The sequence below is a fragment of the Rhopalosiphum padi genome, chromosome 2 (genome assembly GCF_020882245.1).
Source record: "Rhopalosiphum padi isolate XX-2018 chromosome 2, ASM2088224v1, whole genome shotgun sequence".
NCBI classification, from domain to species: domain Eukaryota; kingdom Metazoa; phylum Arthropoda; class Insecta; order Hemiptera; family Aphididae; genus Rhopalosiphum; species Rhopalosiphum padi.
Genome location: NC_083598.1, coordinates 52301549 through 52324573, shown reverse-complemented (window position 1 = coordinate 52324573; position 23025 = coordinate 52301549). Strand labels below are relative to the sequence as shown.

General features: G+C 28.3%; 1 protein-coding gene across 2 annotated transcripts in view; it reads right to left on the bottom strand.

Annotated features, from left to right (window-relative positions):
* The window catches only part of LOC132921598 (protein vestigial), a 33055-nt gene that overhangs the window by 4925 nt on the left and 5105 nt on the right, over nucleotides 1-23025 (bottom strand). For both annotated transcript variants that reach the window (XM_060984703.1, XM_060984704.1), the window contains exons 2-5: nucleotides 18228-18462; nucleotides 16408-16626; nucleotides 9262-9454; nucleotides 7311-7543 (exon numbers count right to left, since the gene is read on the bottom strand). In XM_060984703.1, the coding sequence (XP_060840686.1) occupies nucleotides 7311-7543; nucleotides 9262-9454; nucleotides 16408-16626; nucleotides 18228-18462 (880 nt within the window). The remainder of the gene's footprint in view (nucleotides 1-7310; nucleotides 7544-9261; nucleotides 9455-16407; nucleotides 16627-18227; nucleotides 18463-23025) is intronic.

The window sequence follows — 23025 nt, the reverse complement described above, 5'->3', positions numbered from 1 at the left end:
GATGGGTAGGTGAGGTAGTGACGAGGAGTTGAGGGAAGTATATATACAGGGATAGCGCATTATATAGTCACGACGAGGGGTGAGGAGGTATACTCGTATATAACAATATACGTTTCTGAGCGGAGTCTGCGATGACGACGATGACTGTAATATATATATGTATATAGCAAGAACGTGTATATATAACGCTGTAGGGGAGTCGAAGGGTTTTATTAAAACGGAGGATATATAGAGAAAGGGAAACTCGGAGACAGAGATGGAATGAGAGAACATCGAGAGGGAGAGGTTGAGTTATGGGAAGAATTTAAAGCCGCGTCGTTTCATTCCACGCGCGACGAGGGTTACTATATATACCTATAGTAATATGTATGTATGTACGAGCTGTAACGTCCGGGAGGGTTTGGCGTATGCGCGCGCGCGAATATGTATACGACTATGGTATGGTGAGTCAAAGGGTGGGCTGGGGAGGGACTCTCGAAACCCGTGGGATATAGTCGGCGAATGGAGAAAAACTTTGGGATACCACCACGCCGCACCACGTACGGTTTGCCTTTTTCCGCGTGTTCGTTCCCGACAGCGTAATGGAGTAATCTACATTTTTTAGCTTTCCGGAGTGTGAGAGGCAGATAAAACACAACATAATAATAATAATATTATAAAATATAATCCAATGATAAAAAAATAGTGTACAAAAAACTATCTAGATATCTATACAACGCGCGCGTCCTAATTATGCGTAATATATATAATATATATATATAATAATATTATATATATTATGTATTCTATAGGTAATATATGCAGTTACCCACTATGACTAATAGGTAAGGAAGTAATAAAGTATTTTAAGTTTAAACATATTATATCGTGGCATAAGTGATCTAATTTACACAACTAAATATCATAATACAACAAAAAAACATACATATTATATTATAGCCTATAGGTAATATACAAATGTAATGCAGGTACCCATGTTGTCAGTAATTTTTTTATAAATTAAACTTAATTTAAATTTGCTAATAATGTGCAATGGTGCATTGTATCTGTATATTTGTGCGCACCTACTTCATAACCATATACAAATTAATTAAGTTAGGCAAAAGTTCATTCTGTGATCCTGATAAATTCCCGATTTCTAATCGTATTTTAATACAACACAATACATTTATAACTGCATGTAAAATATTATACAATTTACAAAGAAAAAGATGTATAGTTTACATGTTTTTTTTATATAAAAAGTATGAATCTATATTAAATACTCATAGTTTAATAATTTTTAATACCTGTTTATAATATGAATTTATAACTGTTATAAAATCGTAACTATGTAACTGATAAGTGGTAGACTGACATAATAACGGGGATATTATATACGGTGTTCGAAACTATTATGTTTAGAAACCTAAAACTTAAGAGTACATTAGATTGAAATTAAAAAGTTAGTTACAAGTAAAACACGTAAATGTCACAGGTTATAGCTATAATTAGAATGGATACGATTGCATTGGAAAACGATCGATTAGTTTTAACTGTACCGACGGTGATCCCGCAGAGTGAATGCAATTATATTGTATAAGTATAGATGTACCTATATATTCTTATAAGTACAGTTCTAGACTCTAGTGTACTTTGGCGCTGGATATATATTTCAATCTGTATAGTCGTTAGTTGGGCAGTATACACGATCAAACGTTCACTGCACTGTTACAAATGGGTACCGGGTATAACACACAATATATTATATTATATTATATTATTATCATGTGCGTGTGTGCGTGCACATTTTGGCATTTATATATGACCGCGGTTGCCTTGGTAACGTAGCCCGACCGTGTAGGTGTGGTCATTCCGAACCAATGACACGGCTCGCTCGTGTACTGCATATACCCCTCGTGAGATCGATATAATAATAATATACATATATATATACGCTATTCGCTTTCTGATGTGCGTGTGTATACGTATAAGTAAATGCGGTTGTTACTGATAGACGGTCACGCAACGCACTTTCGTGTCATGGTTTTGCAAATTTCCTCTACTGTACATATACATCAAATTATATATTATCGTAATAGAATATATTATGGACTTTTCCCTCTGATTGTTAACCCCCTCGGATGTTATTTCTGAAATGCTTAAATTATAATTTAATACACATACCTGCATTATTTCAGTTATTTATTTTTTAATTATTATTTATTTTTTTTTTTTTAAATTGTCATTGTAATAAGTTATTATATTCACTGAAACAGATTAATAAGAAGTATATAGGTACAGTGAAATCTCTAAGTACTGGACACACTCAGTGATGGTCGCTAAAATTGTCTCCACAATTTGGAGGTATCTATTATATTCAATGAATTCAGTTTGTAGTAAATTTGTAGCAAGTTTCTAAATAAAATATCCGCTATTTGGAGATATCCGTCAAGGTGTTTCGCTGTATATACCATTATATAGGTATGATAGTGAACACACTGAAATCGGTGTACCTATATAGAAACCGAGTACTATGTATATAACCTATATTTTAATCGAAGAATCAAGCAATTATTTATATTTTTCATAACCGAAATTCAAATCATTTTGACAAAATGAATGGGTAGGTATAAAAAATATTATAATACTGACTGTAATTTATTGTGTACAACTGTACAAACTACATAATACATGTTTCTTTTCAAATTTTGTTTTAATAGATATTATATAATATATTGTCAGACAATAATTGTCACATTTTTTGTCAGTCCAAAATTGCATTATTCACACTTTTTATATTTTCTATGGTGTTATTAAAATAAAATAATGACAATATTGAATATTATAGGTGGGTACAAAATTAAATTATATAATTATATTTTTATATTTATAATTTTTTTTCAATCTAAAAATCTCTAGTGTACGAAATTTTGAAAATATTTGAGCTTTATAGAACGATAAAATGTTTTATTAATATTTAGTTATACTATTGAATGTTTTGATTTATTTTATTATTATTAATTATTATATATAATATATTATAATTATAAGATAATAATAAAAGTTTAAATAAATAGTTTTTATATTTATTGATTTTAAATGAAAGCGAGGTATGTTTTGACAACTTTTCCCAGGAAACATATCAAAGTTTGTAACATACAAAATACAATTTGTGACTGTAGTTATTATACCTATTACCTATATAATATCTATAATATCTATCTATGTTCTATATCAGGGGTGGCCAACATGACTATGTACGCGAGCCACATGTATTAATAAAATTATATCAAGAGCCAAATTATCATCACAAATAAAGCGGATCTCGAAATAGAACTCTTGGAGTTATTAGAAGATGAAGGTTTTAAGCAGTTTATAAACAATTGTCCCTCTATATTGGAATTTTGGAAGCATATTTCTATATTAAAATATCCAAATATTAAAAACTGCGCGGTAAAATTGATATCAATTTTTGGAACGACGTATTCATGTGAATCACTTTATTCAACAATGAAAATAATTAAGTCAAAATATCGTTCAAATTTGACTGATGATCATCTTACAGAATTACTAAGAACTGCTTTTACATCAATTCAACCAGATCTTAAGAAGCTTACTAAAAAAGTAGACACGAAAAAAATACCACGCAAACAAAATTAGCTTAATGTTTAATTTTTTAATTTATTATTCATATTAATTAATTTTTTTTTTGTTTGATTTAATCTATATTCTATCCACTATAATACTAAAGCCTTAAATAAATACAATAAAAACATTTTTTTATAAATGTATACAAAAAAAATTAAAATATTTTGGTTTTTGTAAATAAGACCGCGAGCCGCATACGACTGTGACGAGAGCCGCATGCGGCTCGCGAGCCGTGATTTGGCCACCCCTGTTCTATATACACACAAATGATTGTAAGTTTGTTAGTACCCGGTAATCTCGGAAATCACAAAAGCTATTAGTCAATAGTCATATTTGCACATTATAGGTTTTGTTTACGCTTCAATTGCTTTTGTTTTAGTTAGATGCCTAATATTCGTACTAATAGTAATATAAAATGCATTTTATATGATTGGTACTTAAATTATTTATAAATACAAATTAACATATTAAGTCTAGTGCCTAGATAATAACTCACTTTAAGTAAAAATAAATTCTTACTATCCTTGCTATTACTGGAGAAAAGTTTATTAGTAAGGTTAATACGCCGAATTAAAACAATTCAATAAATTTAGTAAAACTGTACGAGCACAAATATTCTACATACTAAATAAATTATTATGTCTTCAGCAGTTTCTTTAGTTCTCAAAAGGCTATATTAAAGACTGTGGTTTATTTTCCACCCCTATTTATCTGACATTTGAGACAACCTAGTTGTTAATTAATTACACAGAGAATTACCTTCGCATGCATTATATTATTATATTGTACATTTATACAACGATGAACGTGATAAATATATAGATGTTTAACTTTAAAGAGAAATTAAATAGGTAAGTATATCCGCTTTAAGCACTTAATATAGAAAAGAAAGTGTAAAATTAAAAATAGTTTTGTATACCTATAGTTATATCTATACGTATATTATTTTTTTCTTCATCAAAGATAATAAATTATAGTAGTTTCAACCTCAACGTATAGGTATATATTATAATAACCGAATACAATAATTTATTTGTTTTTAATATTAATTGTATATTCACTTGATATGTAGATATTCTATGTACTCACTATAGTACTTAATATTTAATAGTATGAATATATTAATAATAGTAAAATAATGAATTTAAAATTAATTATATAATCAATCAATGTATGAGGAGCATCATAGCATGCGGATGGGCTATAGAGAAGACGAATAATTCTAAATATTTAAGTACAATCACGAAATGACAATATCATTGATTATAATAATAATACTATTAGCTGATAAATGTAAAATATGTAGTATACCTAAAATAAATGAAGATATGAACAAAGTGAGACGTTGTTTTTCGTTTTACTTACAATAATGTACTTTCGTCTTACATATTATGATATATTCAGATATTTTTATATACACACCTCTTTATAGCCAATCCCGTAAATAGGGATGCATGCCACTGAGATGCGATAGTATGCTATACATATACACATGTATGTGTAACTGATGTTACTGATATACAAGTTACAAGTATATAGTAAGTTCATTACTGAACGTTCCGAGAGTAGGTATATTATTATTGTACATTTATACATAATTTATAATATAGTATAGGTACTAAGTAGCGAAATATCGCAGCAGTTTCTACATTTCTATGTGCATTTCGTTCCACCGTGGATCAAGACGATTGCAGTTGCAGTAATGTGCGGAGATCGCGCGCGTGTATGCGTGTTTATCAAAATGAGATTATTATACGTCTAGAGATGGCGACCGCGATGTAGGTCTTTAGTTCAATTAACTTTATATGGACGATATGATGACGTGCCTGGCAGTTTCAAATCGGTTGTCAGCAATGCAGTTGGTCACGTGACCTGAAGTCCGTGAGCTGACTTGTTTTTTCATATATATATATATATATATAAATATTATATACGCGCACGCTTTATCATTATTCTTTTCGCATCGGTTCTCCGGCTTAACTGAAACCAAGGCAATTGCTAAATTATCGTCCATTGTATCTGTATATATATATATATATAGTCACGGCCTTCTGTTCTATACCGCTGCAGTGGCTACGATATTATATACACATCGACTATATAGTTATATATATACCTATAATAATAATCTATACGATATATTATATTATAGGTATATACATAAAATACTTAAACAATTTTTTTTCCTATAATATTATGTACCTATATATTTATACGATAATATGTTTATTCGTTTATTGTTTATATTATATTTTATGACGTCTTTTAAATTTCATAATATTTTTATAAATACACATTTGCCGACTATATACATATAGGCATTAGGGAAACGTTTCTATTTTCTACATATAATGGCTGGGAAGCACACTACAAATACATACATGTGTATACACGCACAAGTAACGATGCCGACAATCTCCTTTGTTACCACTTGTACATATATATATTATATATATATATATATATATGATATATGCAATGCGCATTGTGCACATTTATATATTTTGGTCTCGACACCTGTAAGATTTCAGACAAACGGGAAAAAAATATTATATTGTTTCTGGTCATCGATGCTTGGGTATATCTTTGTACACATATGTACGTAATATGGACATTGTAATAATTTTTTTAAACATTAATTATGGTAGTTGATTATACGTTCCTTTTTTTCGAGACGTCAAACCTGCTGTCGGTTGAAGTTCGACTCATAAATTATTATTGTAGATGTTGAATTTTTTTAATAAATGGCGGTTAAATAATTGTTATTTCAATGCAATGGTTACCAACAACTTATATATTATTACATGGAACTGTATCATAATATCATGTATATGTATCATTTTTGCATACGAAGTACCTATACCTATATGATACGTATTATAGTATGTATACCTACCACTGAGCCTAATGATTTTTCTAATATTCAGATATACAATATATTTATCTCCGTTCAGTTCGTTGCCCTCACAAAATGCAACCTTGTTAAATTTGGTTGCCTAATGCTAACATTAAGTATAACGCGTGTGGATAAAGAATATTTTTGGTTTACTAATTTTGTGTATAAATGTTATTTCCGACATATAAACTTTAAATAGCTGTCTCGCACTCTCGCCTATCGTTACTTTTTTTCACCATTTAACTATAAATTTTATAGTATCATTTCATACGTATATGACAATTCCACAGAGGATATCAATCATACTTATTTTAACATGTCATCGGTGCATCAATTCATTATATAAATTATAAATACATTATAAAAATAATATATATATATGAATATTGTATACATATTATCACTGTGGCCGAGCGCCCGAGCTCAACTTTTTAACTCGACATGATACAACAGACTTCATAGTCGTGAATTCGATTCAACACTTATTACACTTGGGTATGTAATAATTTTTATACATATCGGGATTGCGGTATTAAAACACATCAATCATATACTCTGTCCAACAAAAAAAAAACACGCCAATTGTACGCATCCCCACTCGACACCATGTCATCAAGACCAGTTTCACCTTAGCAAAGTGTCATCTGGAGATAACAAAAATACGGACTTTCGTTCGGGCCATGGCGTGTTCTCTCGCTGGACAAAGTATAAGTACCTACTAAATATTATGTCATTATTCATTAGGTATACCTATCACATTATTTATTATTATTATTATTATTACCTGGAACAGTAGGATATGGTGAGTAAGACGTGCCAGTGTCCAAGGCCGGATGATGACCGCTGTTGGGCCACGGTTCCATACCAGCTTTGCCGTGATACTGGTGTGAATGTGGGTGACTAGATGGTGGAGGTGGCGGTGGTGGCGGTGGCGCCAGTCTAGAAGTCGGTGGCGGTAGTAATAGGCTGCCGTACTGGGCGGCCATGTTATGGTGGTGATGGTATTCGTGCACGGCCCTGTGGAAAAAAGTACACGGTTGAGTACTAAAAGGTTACTTGGTGTAATTTACTTTTAATATTATTATACATTAAGTAATTACTTATGAATTATGATTAAGTATTTATACTGTAGTAGACGTTATGAGAAATTGTTTATAGATTTAGATAATCAACATTATATTATATATAAAAAAAATAACTAGATTGAAGACATAGAAGATAACAAAGATAACATTAAGATAAGGTATTTCCGTGGACTCAATTTAAGTATTATCAAATAACACCGTAAACCCAACTCATGCTTAATCTAAACCAAAGATTCCCAAAGTGGCCTATATCCACCCCTTGGGGCCATTCTGAGCTACGAGGGGTCTATGTCAACGAAAAAAAATTGGGGGTGCTAAGGTCTAAATAGGGGCCCTGAGTATTATTAAGTCAAAAATACGTGTATCGCAATTTAAATTAATTTGCATTTTCTGTCGTTTAAATTATTAAAAAAATTAAATAAATATTGTCATTATTAAAGAAATAAAGGTATGAATAAAAACAAACTCAAAACGTTTTTATTTTTAAAAAATTGCATTCCATAGTAAACCCTATTCAAGTGAGCAGCTCCATGTAAGCTACAAAAACATCTAGATGAATTTGTACAAATTCAATTTAAGGGGTCTATGAAAATTGAAAAAATTGGCACGTGGTCTAGAGGGAAAAAAAGTTTTGGAACCTCTGATCTAAACCAAAGGTTCTCAAACTTATTTTAACCACCGCCCAATTTGAGAATCAAAAATTTTTCAATCACCAACATTTTTAAGTGCCTAGTGTACCTATCTTAAAAACAATAGTTATTACAAATATATAATTAAAAACGCCATATCTTATATCTGAGTTCAAACTTATATTTTAAATGAGTCTAGTTTAATGTTCCGCAAACAGAATTGAAAAATATTTACAGAATAATGAGTGATAAAGTGGACCCTGTTTTTGAAGACATAATGTATATATATGCGAGCTATGAATGACGTAAAATCAATTACCTAAACATCTAGTGGGTATTTAATTTTAGTTTGAAGTTTAAAAATATATAATACTTTTTAATCAGTATCGCCTCTTTAGTCTGTTCCAACACTCCGACATTTCTTTGGGTCTTAAACCGCCCCCCAGAAGACTACAACACATACAGAGGGGCACTGTCACCCTTTTTAATTATGACTGATCTAAGCTATAAAATATCTCAGAACTTAACTCACGTTTTTCTATAATAAGGTGTACCTATATTGACTTTGAGTAAGTATAATCAAATTCAAACTTCTATTATATAGATAATATTGTGAAAGTAAAATGTATGTATCAGATTAATTTCTACAATTAAATTGTTTAAAAAAATGTATTACTATCTATTAAATCAACAAGATTTAACTGATTAATCACATACTTATGATAATATTCTAAACTGTAATCTATAAAATATTTTTCAACAAATTATACTCGATTCATGTTAATCTATATCTATGCAAAGAGTTTTTATATTTATCAAAATATTATTTTTGTCTATATCTATAAGTTACATTAAATTTCTGTGGATGTGATTTATGAAAGAAGAGGGCAAATCATACCTTTGCGGCTTTGACTCAATCTAATAGATATCATTTTAAACAATTTAATTTATTTGTCGATTATAAGTTTTCATCTGCAATAATATAAATCGTATCCTGTGTTGACAAAATCTCAAAAGTTACCTGTGATGGTGATGAGCAGCTGCAGCTGTATATTGTTGGTAATGTGTTTGCCATGGATCTGCGGGGTTACCTGCAGTGCCGTGATGATGATACATTGTGTCGGGATGATACACTTGACTAGTGGAGTGATGTGAGTGATAATTACTGTTCCAAAACGACGCTGGGAAGTTTCTGGAAGACATTGGGGAAGTATCTAAAATTATAAAATATTACATGATATTACATATATTAATATGAAAAAAAATAAATAAAAAACATGATTAATTTGTTGGTTGTATTTATGAATTATAAATATTTTATCTAAGATTATGCAAGTTAATGTCATTAATGATATAAATAAAGTTAACATTGGTTGATTATTTCAAAAAATTAATAAAGTTAAATTAAAAGTATTTGGTATCTTTATCTTTATTATTTTTTATTTTAGTTAAGATAAAGATTAATCGTTAAATATTAATTGTATGAAGTTGAAAGTTAATCAATCACATAATTTTTTTCCTATAAATTCAAATTTACAAAGTTTAAAATAAAATCACAGCATATACTTTTCTTAGTAATTAATAGGTTATAAAGTTTAAATTAATAAAATATACGAAATAAATTAGTATTTATAGACCTATAGAAAAATTAACATATTTTCTTCCGGAGTATATTATATGTATACGATGTAGATATATTTCAAAATTGTAAATATAAACATAATTTGTAACAAAAATAATTAAACATCTTCTGAATTTATCGAAAACAAATTTTGTAATTCTTTGTATATCACTAAAAAACGTTGTTCTGTCAGAACATATTTGCGATTATGCGTTTCTAAGTTCAAACAGTAAAAAAGTTAAAAGATAAATTGAAATAGTTACCTATATTTTATAATTCTACATTTAATCGTATTTGTCGTTCATGCAGCAATAAAGAATTGGAAAACGCAAATTGTAAATCGCTTTCTATCTGCACGTACCTTAAAATCGAACGTGCTGTTCCGTGTCAATATTTAATCGCAGAAAAGATTCGTGAACCTAACAGGTACGTCTTATAGATAGAAAACGATTTGCAAGTGATATAAACGAATAATCACAGAAAACCCAACTATTTTTATTAGTCGACTGGTAAAACAATATGATGCTTTAATCGTTAAAAAATGCAATAATTACTTTAAAACTGTTCTATTCACATTGTAAACTGTTGCATACGTTACGGGTTTATTGAACTCGTGTACATGGTTATATTAAAAATGTAATTATATAAAATGTGATCAGCGCACAATGTAGTGAGAGCAGCACACTGAAACATTTTTGGGTATCAACTACAGTAGTATTATAAAATAAGTGTCTTAACAGAAGTAAATCTACCTATAAGTCATCGTATAATAGTTTATATATTATAATATGCATATATATATATATATACCAATTAAGGCTATCCGTTAATTGATGTATGATAAGTGATGACATATTAGAAATGTTGAAATTTTTAAAACGGTCATCAAATATCATATAAATTACATGACCACATATATATGTACATAAGGTATTCATTAAAAATGTCGTTATCTAATCAAGGCGTGCGTATAAAAATGCGATTGTCATTGTACTTACATACGTAAATAGGTTCAAAGATTTTGTATGTGCAAATATTTCTGTAGAAACAAAAATCCCGTAAACGTTGGTACAGTTAAGCTATTGCAGTATAATATGATATCGTATAAAGTACTCGTATATGTATTGCATAACATACGATTACAATTTCGTATAATCTTATAATATACTGTTTGGACTGGGGTGGTTCATATTTTTAACGCGTGAAAAAGCTTGAATCTGCTCTCAGAACGAATTTAAAAATATTTATTCAAAGCATGTAATATTGTGTTATTACTTATTAACCGTTGAAAGTCGACCAAGTTCCACGCCTGGGTCTTGTATAATATTGTAATTTATATAAGTCGTTTATATGTGCGAGTGTGTGTTTGTGCTCATACCGCCAATGCCACCAATCCGATCTATTGTTTCCCAATCGAATTTGGAGTAGGTATATATGTATATGTATATATTTACTACAGTGGTGGAAAATAAAAAGAGATACAGATCGAAGTCGGCGTTTGGACAAAAGACGTTCGGAGAAGTGCAAACGAATATATACGCGCGTGTGTACGTAAAAAATATATAAAATAATAAAAAATAAAAAAAACAATGAGGAATTAAGAAGCGAATAAAACGTGTGTGTATAACAGGTTTGGTCGGGTCCAATATAATTTACAAATCTACTCGATCACACACACACTCACACACACACACACACAACACAACTGCGCGCGCGCATATGCCTTCTTCTACACCTGTAAAAAGACAACAATAGCTCTTCCAAAGCGCAGCCGAAGATAAAAATAAATAACTGAAACAGTGAACCCGTGGGAAAGCCCGAATACGACACATTTGTTACAGCCCGAACACCCGACTTACATTATAAATCTTCTTTTCGGACCGAACAATCCGCGCCTCTTTGCCCTACTGCCGACATGCACAAATTGTGAGTGCTCGCAACAAACCGTAATAATTGAGCTCCCAAAATGAGTTAGCATAGTGGTGTAACCAATTTTAGAGGGATTAAAAGGTTACAAAATGTTTTATACAATTAAAATTTAAAAAAAAAACGAGATGTAATAAATATAGTAAATATAATATTATTATGATATCCGAGTATCCGACAAAAATATATTTTTACTATTTTTTATCTTTACAATTTTTTAAGTAGTTTAATAAGCAGTTGATCAGTTATAACTTATAAGTGTTTAAAGTTGTATGTAATAATGTGCCTGTTGCCGATCCTCTCGGTATAAATAACTAAAAAGTTACGCAAGTACCCGACAAATTATTCGAATACGTTGTATGTAATAATAATATACGCAGCGTATGTGCACGCAATTTCCGTTTATTAAACTTTCGTTAGCACTAAGTTTCAAGAACCCTCGTCGTTGTTTCGACACCGGTCTATAAACGCGGCGGGTTTTGCAAATATTTCATTGAAACTCGAGAATATTATTATTAGACTTCTGCGAACTGTTTAATCGCAGCAAACTTCATTATATACTTACAGATTGTACATCTTTAACGCAAATAGTTCATATGAAGCTTTATATAAATTATCAATATTGTAATCCCGACATCCCGTCCATAATATATACTACAAAATAATATGTATTCCTATTGTTAATATACATGTACCACTATGAATACTACATATTATCTATAATATTATAATATTATGCATAATATATCCTTAAAGTAATAATAATAATTAATTAAATTGTTTTTAGCGCTTGAATTTAAATCAGTTCATTTGTCAACTTATATAGTTAAAAAAATAAAATAAATAGGAAGTCTCTATGGAATATATAGTTTGAGTGTATCTCGTCATTAAGTAAAATTACTTAGATAATGAATGTGAAATTTAGTTTGATTATAATACCATACATTAATAATTGTTTATAATTTATAAATTTATAAGTCTATACTCTATATAATACGACTATACTACGTAGACGTAGGTGCGCTATAAAGAATAGGTTCATATTCTAGAATCAATACTATATACAGCTTAAAACTAGTTGAAATATTTTGAAAATTATTTATTGTGTATAGAAAATAATATTGTACATAATGGTGCAAAGCCCTGTATTTAACTTTTTTTGAATTATAACATAATAACTGAAATCGTTAAAGAAAAAACCATTACTTTTCATTAAATTATCCGATTTCATAAAATATTGAACTTCAAATGTCATTATCAAAAAAGGTTATGCCTATGTGTTTTTGATTGTTATAAATTGTTTGAAGAACCAAGTATTACATATTCAAGCATATCTATTTAAATACAAATTGTATGTAATTTTAAATTAGGAAATAATTAATTTTTACTCGTTATTAACATCAAAAGCTAATAAAACAATTCGTTTATTCGATATTTTAGTATTGGTAATTGGTATAAGTACATTTAATGAAGAATTTTGTATTGAATAGTCAAGCTTTTTAAACGAGTAAATATTTTTGTATTAAAATTGAGAAAATTTCAAACACTTAAAATAGCTCAAAAATTAGTCTGTATATTTTGAACATTTCATTGTGTATAAAAATGTTGATTTAAGTAATAGCGGAAAGTTTCAGGTTTTTATAAAATTGTTATTCGTTGAATAATAAAAAAATAACTAAAATAAATCGAAATTAAATACTTAAATTTCTCATAAAAATTTATTTTTTTACTTTATGCTTAAATACCTCATTATTATAAGGAACCTTGGAGAAAATTTTCAAATCTCAGATGTTAAAATAAATTGGAAATAGGTACTCGTAATTTTGACCACTTATAAAAAAATTAACCATAAATCTCCATATTCTCTAAACTGCTGTTAGAATTTTCGATAAAAAACATTATACATTATTATTATTATCATCAACATATTTACTTGCATTCAAAAATTATACCCACATAAGCCAAAAAAATACTAAAGAAAAGCTATTACAAATATTTATTAAAAAATGTAAAGCCTCTATGGTTAATTATTTTTGAATTACAACAAAAACAGTTTTATCGAAAGTTGTGGGTAAATATTCCGACTATCTAAAATTTATTTTTTGTTTTACAAAGTTATTTAGAAAATTACTATAACTTACCCCAAAATATCAATTGGGTCCAATTTTTTACCACGTGTCATTATAAATTTAATAATAGAAGCATTTTTACTGCACATACAATTATTGTAAATCAAATAAATTTAAATATGTACAATATGATAAATCTAAAAATTGAACTCACATTTAAAAAACGTGACAACAAATACCTAATTAATTTATGATTAATTTAAAAATTTAAAAATTACGTTATATTATTTATAATTTAAACGGTGTTACATTAATCATCCAATTTATTTACTAGTATATGAATTTAATAATAGAACTTTTAAAATATATTATAAATATTTTTAATTAATAAGCGTAAGTCAGGTTATTTTTAAATTATATTTTACATGGGCATAATAGCAAAAATTAAACCGCACGTAATTTCACGTTCCACTGATAGGGTTTATAGAACAATTAATAGACTGATATAATTTAAACATTTAAATTTTTTATCGCCAGAAATGATTAATAGGTACAAATATTATTGTAAGAAAAATTATTAAGGTCTAAAATTTCTTATTATAAAGATATCTTACAGATATTTAGGAATACCTGTACAAGTAGATAACACATAGTCATAATATTGAATCTCAACGTCAATATTGTAGCTTAATAATTAAACAAAATAATTATAAAAAATTGATTTAATTTGTAAATAATTATTATTACTTGCTTTTCTGTTTAACACATAAGTAATACGAAATGAGTGGGTATACACAATATACTACAATCTAAACGTTGTATCAGTAAGAATATAATGTTGTTTCCAATATTTCTTATAATTTTTTTTTTTTTTTTTTAATGGTTTACGACATATATTTTCATTTTACGACAGATCATGATTGTATCTCTAACAGGATTTTTAAGGTGACCCTAGGTTAAGTTAATCACATTAATTCTTGTTTTTTAGTGTGTGTTTTTTGATCAATTGTGGATAAACAAAGTATAAAGTATACACGAAAACATTATATAGTGAACAATTTTAGCGGTGTGTTGCCAGCGTGTTTGTGTTTAAATAATATATATCATATATATATATATACACACACAGTAGTTTACACAATACAAATAAAATATTTAAATGATGATTACTAAAATATATTATACGTTAAGAAAACATTAAAGCGATAATTTGTTGTCAGAGAAGTATATAATCAATTCACTATACAGCATTAATAATTATTTTAAGTACTTACCTTAATAAAACATTAAACATTCAATTACTTTAACGTACCTATAATTATTACAAAATTAATTACATATATTTAAATTATGCTCTGACTTTTATCGGATTATATTTTAAATATCTGTAAAATTAATTAATTTTTTTGACAGTTTTAAAAATTGCAAAAAAAAAAATTACAAACTTTTACCAAATAATAATAAAACCGTCAAATTATCAAACTCTGTAATTAGTAATAATAAAAGTAAATATTTTAGCCACTACAGACATTGACCAAATATCATTGAAATTATATAGTACCTATATAGTATATATATATTTACATATATATTATTAAAATAGTAATGCCGAGTTTCATAATAAATTGATTAATTTAATGAACCAATCATAAATATTAGTACCTATTTGTAACAATTCAGTTTTTCTGAAAATTTTACTGTACGAACCACTAGATACATCTTTATGTTTAGCTTCAATAAATAGCACGCGCGATTAGTGTCCTCGGAGCTTGACGATATGTAATGATATCGTAAAAAAAAATAAGTAATGTATCGTCGATGTGAGTTTGGCATGTGTTATTTCATGTACACTCACATGCGCATTTGCTTGTATACGCAGTGCTCATACGTGTGTGTGCGCGCGCGCGTATATGATTGTTGCGTGGAAAACCAGTTTATTCGCGATGGAAGACGCATTCCTGTAGGAGGTGTTTTACAAGTGAAAGAGTTTTCTTGTACTAATTAAAAACCTATTAAAATAATGCTCAATTCTCACGCGGTCAGTATATATAACAATAAATAATGTGTCGCCGCGACTCACGGGATGAAACAGAAGAACAATTTTTCGAGAGAAGTATAAAAAAAGAAAAAACGGCTGTGGTCTGATATGTTAAGTTTTTTCATTCCAAAGCAAAAACACATTCTCAGTCATAAGGTCATTCTCAACATCGCCGGCGGTTCATGTATCTAACGCGCGGTAGACTTAAAGAAAATAATGTTATACACTATATAGAGTGAGGAGAGCGAGAAAAAGAAATTTCGACGGTATATCACGGTATTATACTTCTCCTATAAGTACGTCTTCTCACAACTACGGTTAAAGATCACTAATCGATCTAAATATGTATAGACTTCCCCTTGAATTCACCAATTATTTTAATTGTGAACTATAGCATGAATAGTATGATACTATATTAGTATTTTATTACATTATTATGTACGTTTTAAAATTTAAATAGTATGTGCTGATTTAAAGAATTAAAATTAAAATCAAAACTTTTTAGCGATTTACCTTTGGTTGACGTTTGATGGGCGTTGTTGAGTTTTTGATCGCTGTTCAACGCCCTGGAAAAATGTTCGTCAACCACAGTGGCGACGTCCCCAGTATAGTGAGTGAACACCACGCAATTTACTGACACGTATTGCGCGTGTGCGGCAACACGCCTGTCCCCGCGCGTTCTAGAATCGTCCTGCACGTTGTCCTCGTCCTCGTCCATTTCAGTGCGAGCATCTACAAAAAAAACACCAACCACCAAAAAACATAAATAAAAGTCTTTGAGAGCAAAAAAAAAATAAAACTTTTTAAATCCATCATCATAATCTGTTCATTATGTCTCATTTTCCGTTTTCGTCTTAATTCCGTTAACGACGCGAACAACAAGGAAAAAAACAGTTTAAAACTATCCCTCTTTTGAATACATTACCACCTCGTTAAGTCACCGTGGACTGAATTACAATTCGGTATAAAACTTCTGAAAAAGGACGATTTATGTACCACAATTATGCGTTGTATATTATAAAATAATGTTTATTAAGACGCCTCTGTATTTTGCAAGACGACAAAGCAGATTAATCTCAATATCACGAGGATAAAGCATCCTTGGGCACGTTAATTGAAGAGGATGCTTTGGGGCGATGAATATTGTCTTTTGTGAACGCTTCTAAGTATTTTAAGGATATTTATATATCACACGCTTTGTTTAAGAATTGCACAGCTGTAAGTATTTAAAAAAAAATTACAAAACATTCCGAAACTTACTATTATTTAAAATATACGGCAAAATTATTTTTAGGTACTTATATAAAAATTGTATATCTATGAATGACTGATTATATGAATGAAATGATATAATAAATTCACAAATACATATTAAATAACTTTAGATATAATAAGAAAATATTATATATAAGTATATAATGTGGATTAAAGTCAAAAATAATATAAGACACTAAAGTTATCTTTAACAAGTGTATCGTGTATATATATATTATATAATTACGTTGTATTGCTTATTTATACATTTGATCAACACCTATACTGAAAGCCTCATATTACTTTCATGTACCATATGAAACGGGGCTGCAGGTGTTATTATATATATATATATATATATATAACATATAAGTATTAAAGCAATGTATAGTAGTGAATTAGCGACTGCTAAGACAATCGATATGCATGACTCGTAGAGGAATCAGAACTGTACATAAGGTAATAGGTATGTTTAATCGTAAACACATAGGCAAGTACATCATTCTATATCTATCTATATAAACTTTTTGACGATACGAGTATAATAGTTTTTATTATTTTAACAGTTATGAAAAATACAAACTGCAGCTCATGCAGTATAATAATAGTGATTGATTTCTCGGGATATAATAACTGAATAAACATATAATTTTTAGATTTATTTATGAAGTCATTAATAACCAATAAACATTATCTAATACCAATATAATAGAGGGATTTAAACTGTGAACATATTTTTACAGTGCACTTATTATTTTTAAAATTATTTTATCTTAAACAAGACATTTTCTACTTGAAAACTTTAAGAAATATAGCTACACACAACCAAAATATAATATAAGCTTAAAGCATTTATTTTTACATTCTTGTTGACTTCATGTGATAGATGGTAAATAAGCAACCAACTTAAGATTTAAAATCCTATCTAACATATTTTATTTTATGCATTTATAATACAAAAAATCTTATTATTCAAATTATTATAATTATATAACAACTTTTAATTTTTATGCGATAAACTGCCCATTATCCGTGAATTGAATGGCTTTTAAATCTATATACAAGTTAATTATTATTACCGTCTCTGGATGTGTCCTCTTCCTTGTGTACTACCGAAACGCTATTGGCTGTGGCCGGCGAGGACGCAGGGCTCGCAATTCCACCAACAGGGCCCACGCTGGATGCTCCGGATCCGACACTGCTGTGATGTGAGTCCGTATGATCTGCAATTGTTGTCCATCTGTTGGCCGGCGAGTCTCCACCGCCAATTGGCGAAGATGTGGATGCTTGCTGGTGTGTTTCCAACGCTCTCAACTTTAAACAAAATCATAATTTAAATGCTATAATATTATATTTACAGAAACAATTATCTATAATATTCGATTATACAAGTGTTCACTTCAAGTGGTACCACTAAATATTACAGCTAGATAGCCTTCTTAATATCGTACCTGGATTTAAAAGGGATTTTCGGAAAGTGAAAGGGAGTATTTAAAATAAACGTTTTAATAGAATTAAATATTGAAAATATTTCTGTATGCGTATTCTCAATACAAGTTAATTTTTTTTTTTAATAGCAACGTCAATAATTTTTTTATAAATTTACATTGTCATTTTTTCGTATATAAATAATAATTTTGGTTTAAAAATAATTGTATAGTTACCTATAAAATTGACAAGGTTAAAGTAAACAAAAAATACTGTAAATTATGTAGATAAAATGTATTATGAGTTAGGTACCACGCCAAAGTTTTTGTATTTTATGAATAATGAATCGAAACATAATTCTGCAATTATTATTATACTAACATAGTAATATGCCTATCCACATAATATGGTAATTGGTAAATGATAACATTGATAACACTCCTAAACTGCGCCTGTGTTTTATAGATGGATAGACATAGAGATAATGACATAACGTGTATTTAAATCAACTAATATAATATACAAACTTAACATTTTTGATTTAATTAAATTTCACTACATAAATTATTAATATATAAAATACTATTATTTTAAAGATTTTGATTCGCAAAATATTTTATATCTACATTAAAATGTATTTTTGCATTAATAACGTTAGATATTAGATTGTGATATAATCGTATTTTATTTTACCATAGATAGTTTAATAATTATTATTACTCGCTATCATAAATTCAAAACTATAGACATCTTGGAGACGTGTTGATTGAATTAAATATAATTATCCACAGTTGCGGCTTAGCCTTTTAGACTAATGATGGTCAATTAATATTAGTTATTATTATTACACAACGCAAGTCAAACGAGTGCTGAGAAACCGGTTGAGTGTAAAAGACACGCGTATGAAAAAAAGTGGTAGCCCAAACTTTTTTCTTCCGAAAAATATCAATTGTCTTATCATCATACTACCTTTCGTATAATATAACAGTCCGTTGTAGAAAAAATAATAATAAAGAAAAAAGAAAAAAGTAATAATAAAAGAATGAAAAAAACCTAAACAAGAATAAATTGTAAGATGGACCAGATACAGTATAGGAATGCGGAGTCGGGCCGGACTTAAAAGAGCATTCCTCGTGTCCCGGCACACACCGGCTGCCTCTGATGACCATAAATCAACATGGATACATACCCGTATACCTATAACACAGTATTTGTACGTACACTAAACTTTACAGCGCGCGGTAATTTTTTATACTTTGTTTTGTTCAAATAGTATTTTTTTTTCATCTCTCCCATACACCGTATACCGTTACACGATAACACAACAATATTATAATATACATCATTTAAAATATGATTTTCCTCATATTATAAGGGAATAAGCGAGAATTTCCACAAATATGGTATTATTATTATTATAACAATAAGTATGTTGGAGTTTTGGTTGGGGCGCCGCAACACACGGTAACACGAAGATATGGAATCCCACTCATCTCAGCCATTCCAATTTGTTCATTAGGCTTGGTTCATATAAAAATATTTGAAATGTTTCTTTCATGTACGTCACATTTTATGCATGCGAGTAGGTATTTCACGTCCACTCATAGTGCTCCTTGCAGTATGCGCCAAAGAAATATTTTCACACGGCCTTTAGAAATATACAAACTCCCAAGAAAGAACTAAACATAAACTCAATCATTTTTTGTAATGAAGCACGGTAGGAGTATATAATAATATACTTTAAACGAAGTTAACTACAACTAAGAATTAATTTGTTAATATATGCCACGCATGTTAACTAAAAAATAATATTATTTTATTTGGCCTACATAATGGTTATATCATATTATGATGGTAAACTAAACTATATTGTCTATATTATTATCTATATAAATATATAAATTACACAAAATCTTATTAAGTTATAACACACATTTATAGCACCTATAAATCCATCAATCAGTAAATAATCTAGGGTGGAAGTAAGCCAGAATCGAACAATTCAACAAAATATTTTATACGTATCTATTCTTAAATTAATTACTTAAGTATTTTCAACCTCAGAACATAGCTTGAAGCTTAAAATGTTATACGTAATAATAGTTAATATAATATGTATGGATAATGCGTATATTATTATTATTATATATAATTAAAATTTAAGTATTGAATAATATGATATACTTAATGTAATTGTATTTAAGAATGTATAGGCATCTAAGTAGCAATTACTTATTTAATAGCAATTAGAGTTTCATTTGAAAATTTAATTTAATTAATTAATATCCAAATACGTTAAAGTAAATATAAATAATATATAGAAGACAACCGTGGACTTACCAGAATGTATAAATCGCTTTTATAAAATGAACCACTTTTTTAATATCAAGTAACTAACAATAAATTAAAACGAAACATTATTTTTCAAAATAATCACGTATTGAGAAGGTTGTCAACATAATACGGTAATACAGGCGTGTGTCGTATAAATTTGCCCATACCAATAATATTATCCTGTTTTTACAACATTCTACAAATAATTCACAACCGTAGTCGACACATTTAGCAAAAATATTTAATTGTATAAACTCGTTTTTTGTTTTTATTTCTACCCTAAATGTATTCTTATGATCTGCATTAAAGTATTACAAATCACTTAATTAAGTGATAAACTTGTTTTAACATTTATTTGAAAATATGCAATGCAGGTGCGTATAAACAACTTTAATAAACAAACGCCACACGCGCATTTATTGTCTTTATGTTACAAGTAAACAACTTAGAAAATTTACATTAAGTATAGTTCACGTTGAAATACATCAGTTTTAATATTAAAACGAATAAGTTATTAATTATTGTTATGAAAATTTAAAAAACAATGTTGGATTAGGCCAATATTATGTATTTAGTTACTATTTTACATATTTAGTTTAAAATGTAAATCATTGTTACCACTTACCATAAATACAAATTTAAAGGCGTATATATACTTGAATAATAGTAACATATTTATATCATCATCATATTACAAATATTAATATACTACCTACCTATAGAAAATATATATACATACCTATATTCTTAATATCTAACAGTGTTTGTACTTTCTACACCTTTAAAATTCAAGTTATGTTCAATTTGTGATATATACTTTAAAAAATAGGGAAATATATGAAAAGCTTTTCGATTATTCAAGTCCAGCCATAATACTTGAAATGTATCTGCATTAGGTTTAGATATTTCATCACGTCAAGCAAAAATAAGCAACTAAATATGTTTGAAGTTTGTAGTATTCATTATATAATTATTATATACAGTTAATTAATGAATCTAAATATGTACCATAGTTGTAGATATTAATTTATCACTATAATGGTGGATGGGCACCCATTGCAGGTAACATTTTTAGAGAGCCACAAAAACATCTCAAATTTAAGCTAAATAAAGGTTCATTTCAATATATAAATATAAACGAATTTAATTATATGCTATTATTTATATAATTAAAATTTGTATTGATATACTACAGTTAATTAAAATAAATTTTAATAAGTACAGAAAAATATATAGAAAATAAAATATAACTAAATGTATTATTCGGTATCGGACATCGGTAAATTAGAACTGTACATTTCTTCATTTCGTCCTAATGTAGTTAAACAAATTATTTAATGATGTATAAGTCATTATAGGTAATAATATCATGGTAATATTTATTAAATTATAAGTTAATATTATTTTTCCAGGGAGGCGAGGGCAATTGCCCCGTCTTGTCACACTCCAAAGAGCGCCCGTGCTAGGTACCTCATTATTCTAAGGAATATTTAATATAATTATACATAAAATATGTAAAATCTGTACTTACAAAATATATATGCTCTACTCTTAACAAACCCACATTTTTATGTAATATAATAAAGTAAATGAGTGTTCATTTCTAATATAATAACTGATTTTAAACAGAATTTATAATTCAAGTTAGTTATTTAGAAAACGTATATGAACACTGAACATATAAAATAAAATGATAAATTCGGTTTGTTTATTAAATTAATTATTATAATATTAAAAAGAAATAATTCAAGTATTTTATTTTTCATTATTTTTAATCAATACATCTATAAAATAGAAAATGGTTAATAATTTACTCCTAATAAAAATATTTTACTAAGACAATACAAGTTCTAATAAATATTGTACAATAGTATTGGAATTTTTTTAATAAATTAATAAATTGCCACTCACACGTATTTATGTTGAAGGATAATAGCACTTGTTAACAGATATCAAATTTTATTGACAAACATTAACTTGTATCGTTGTCTCTCTATCTGTGTTGTATTTTAAAAGACAAGTTTTCCAAAACAACCGGTTCCCAGTTTATATGCGACAATATATGAGTACCTACATCAAAAATAGGTAATGATCAACCAAGAAAACGATTTTATA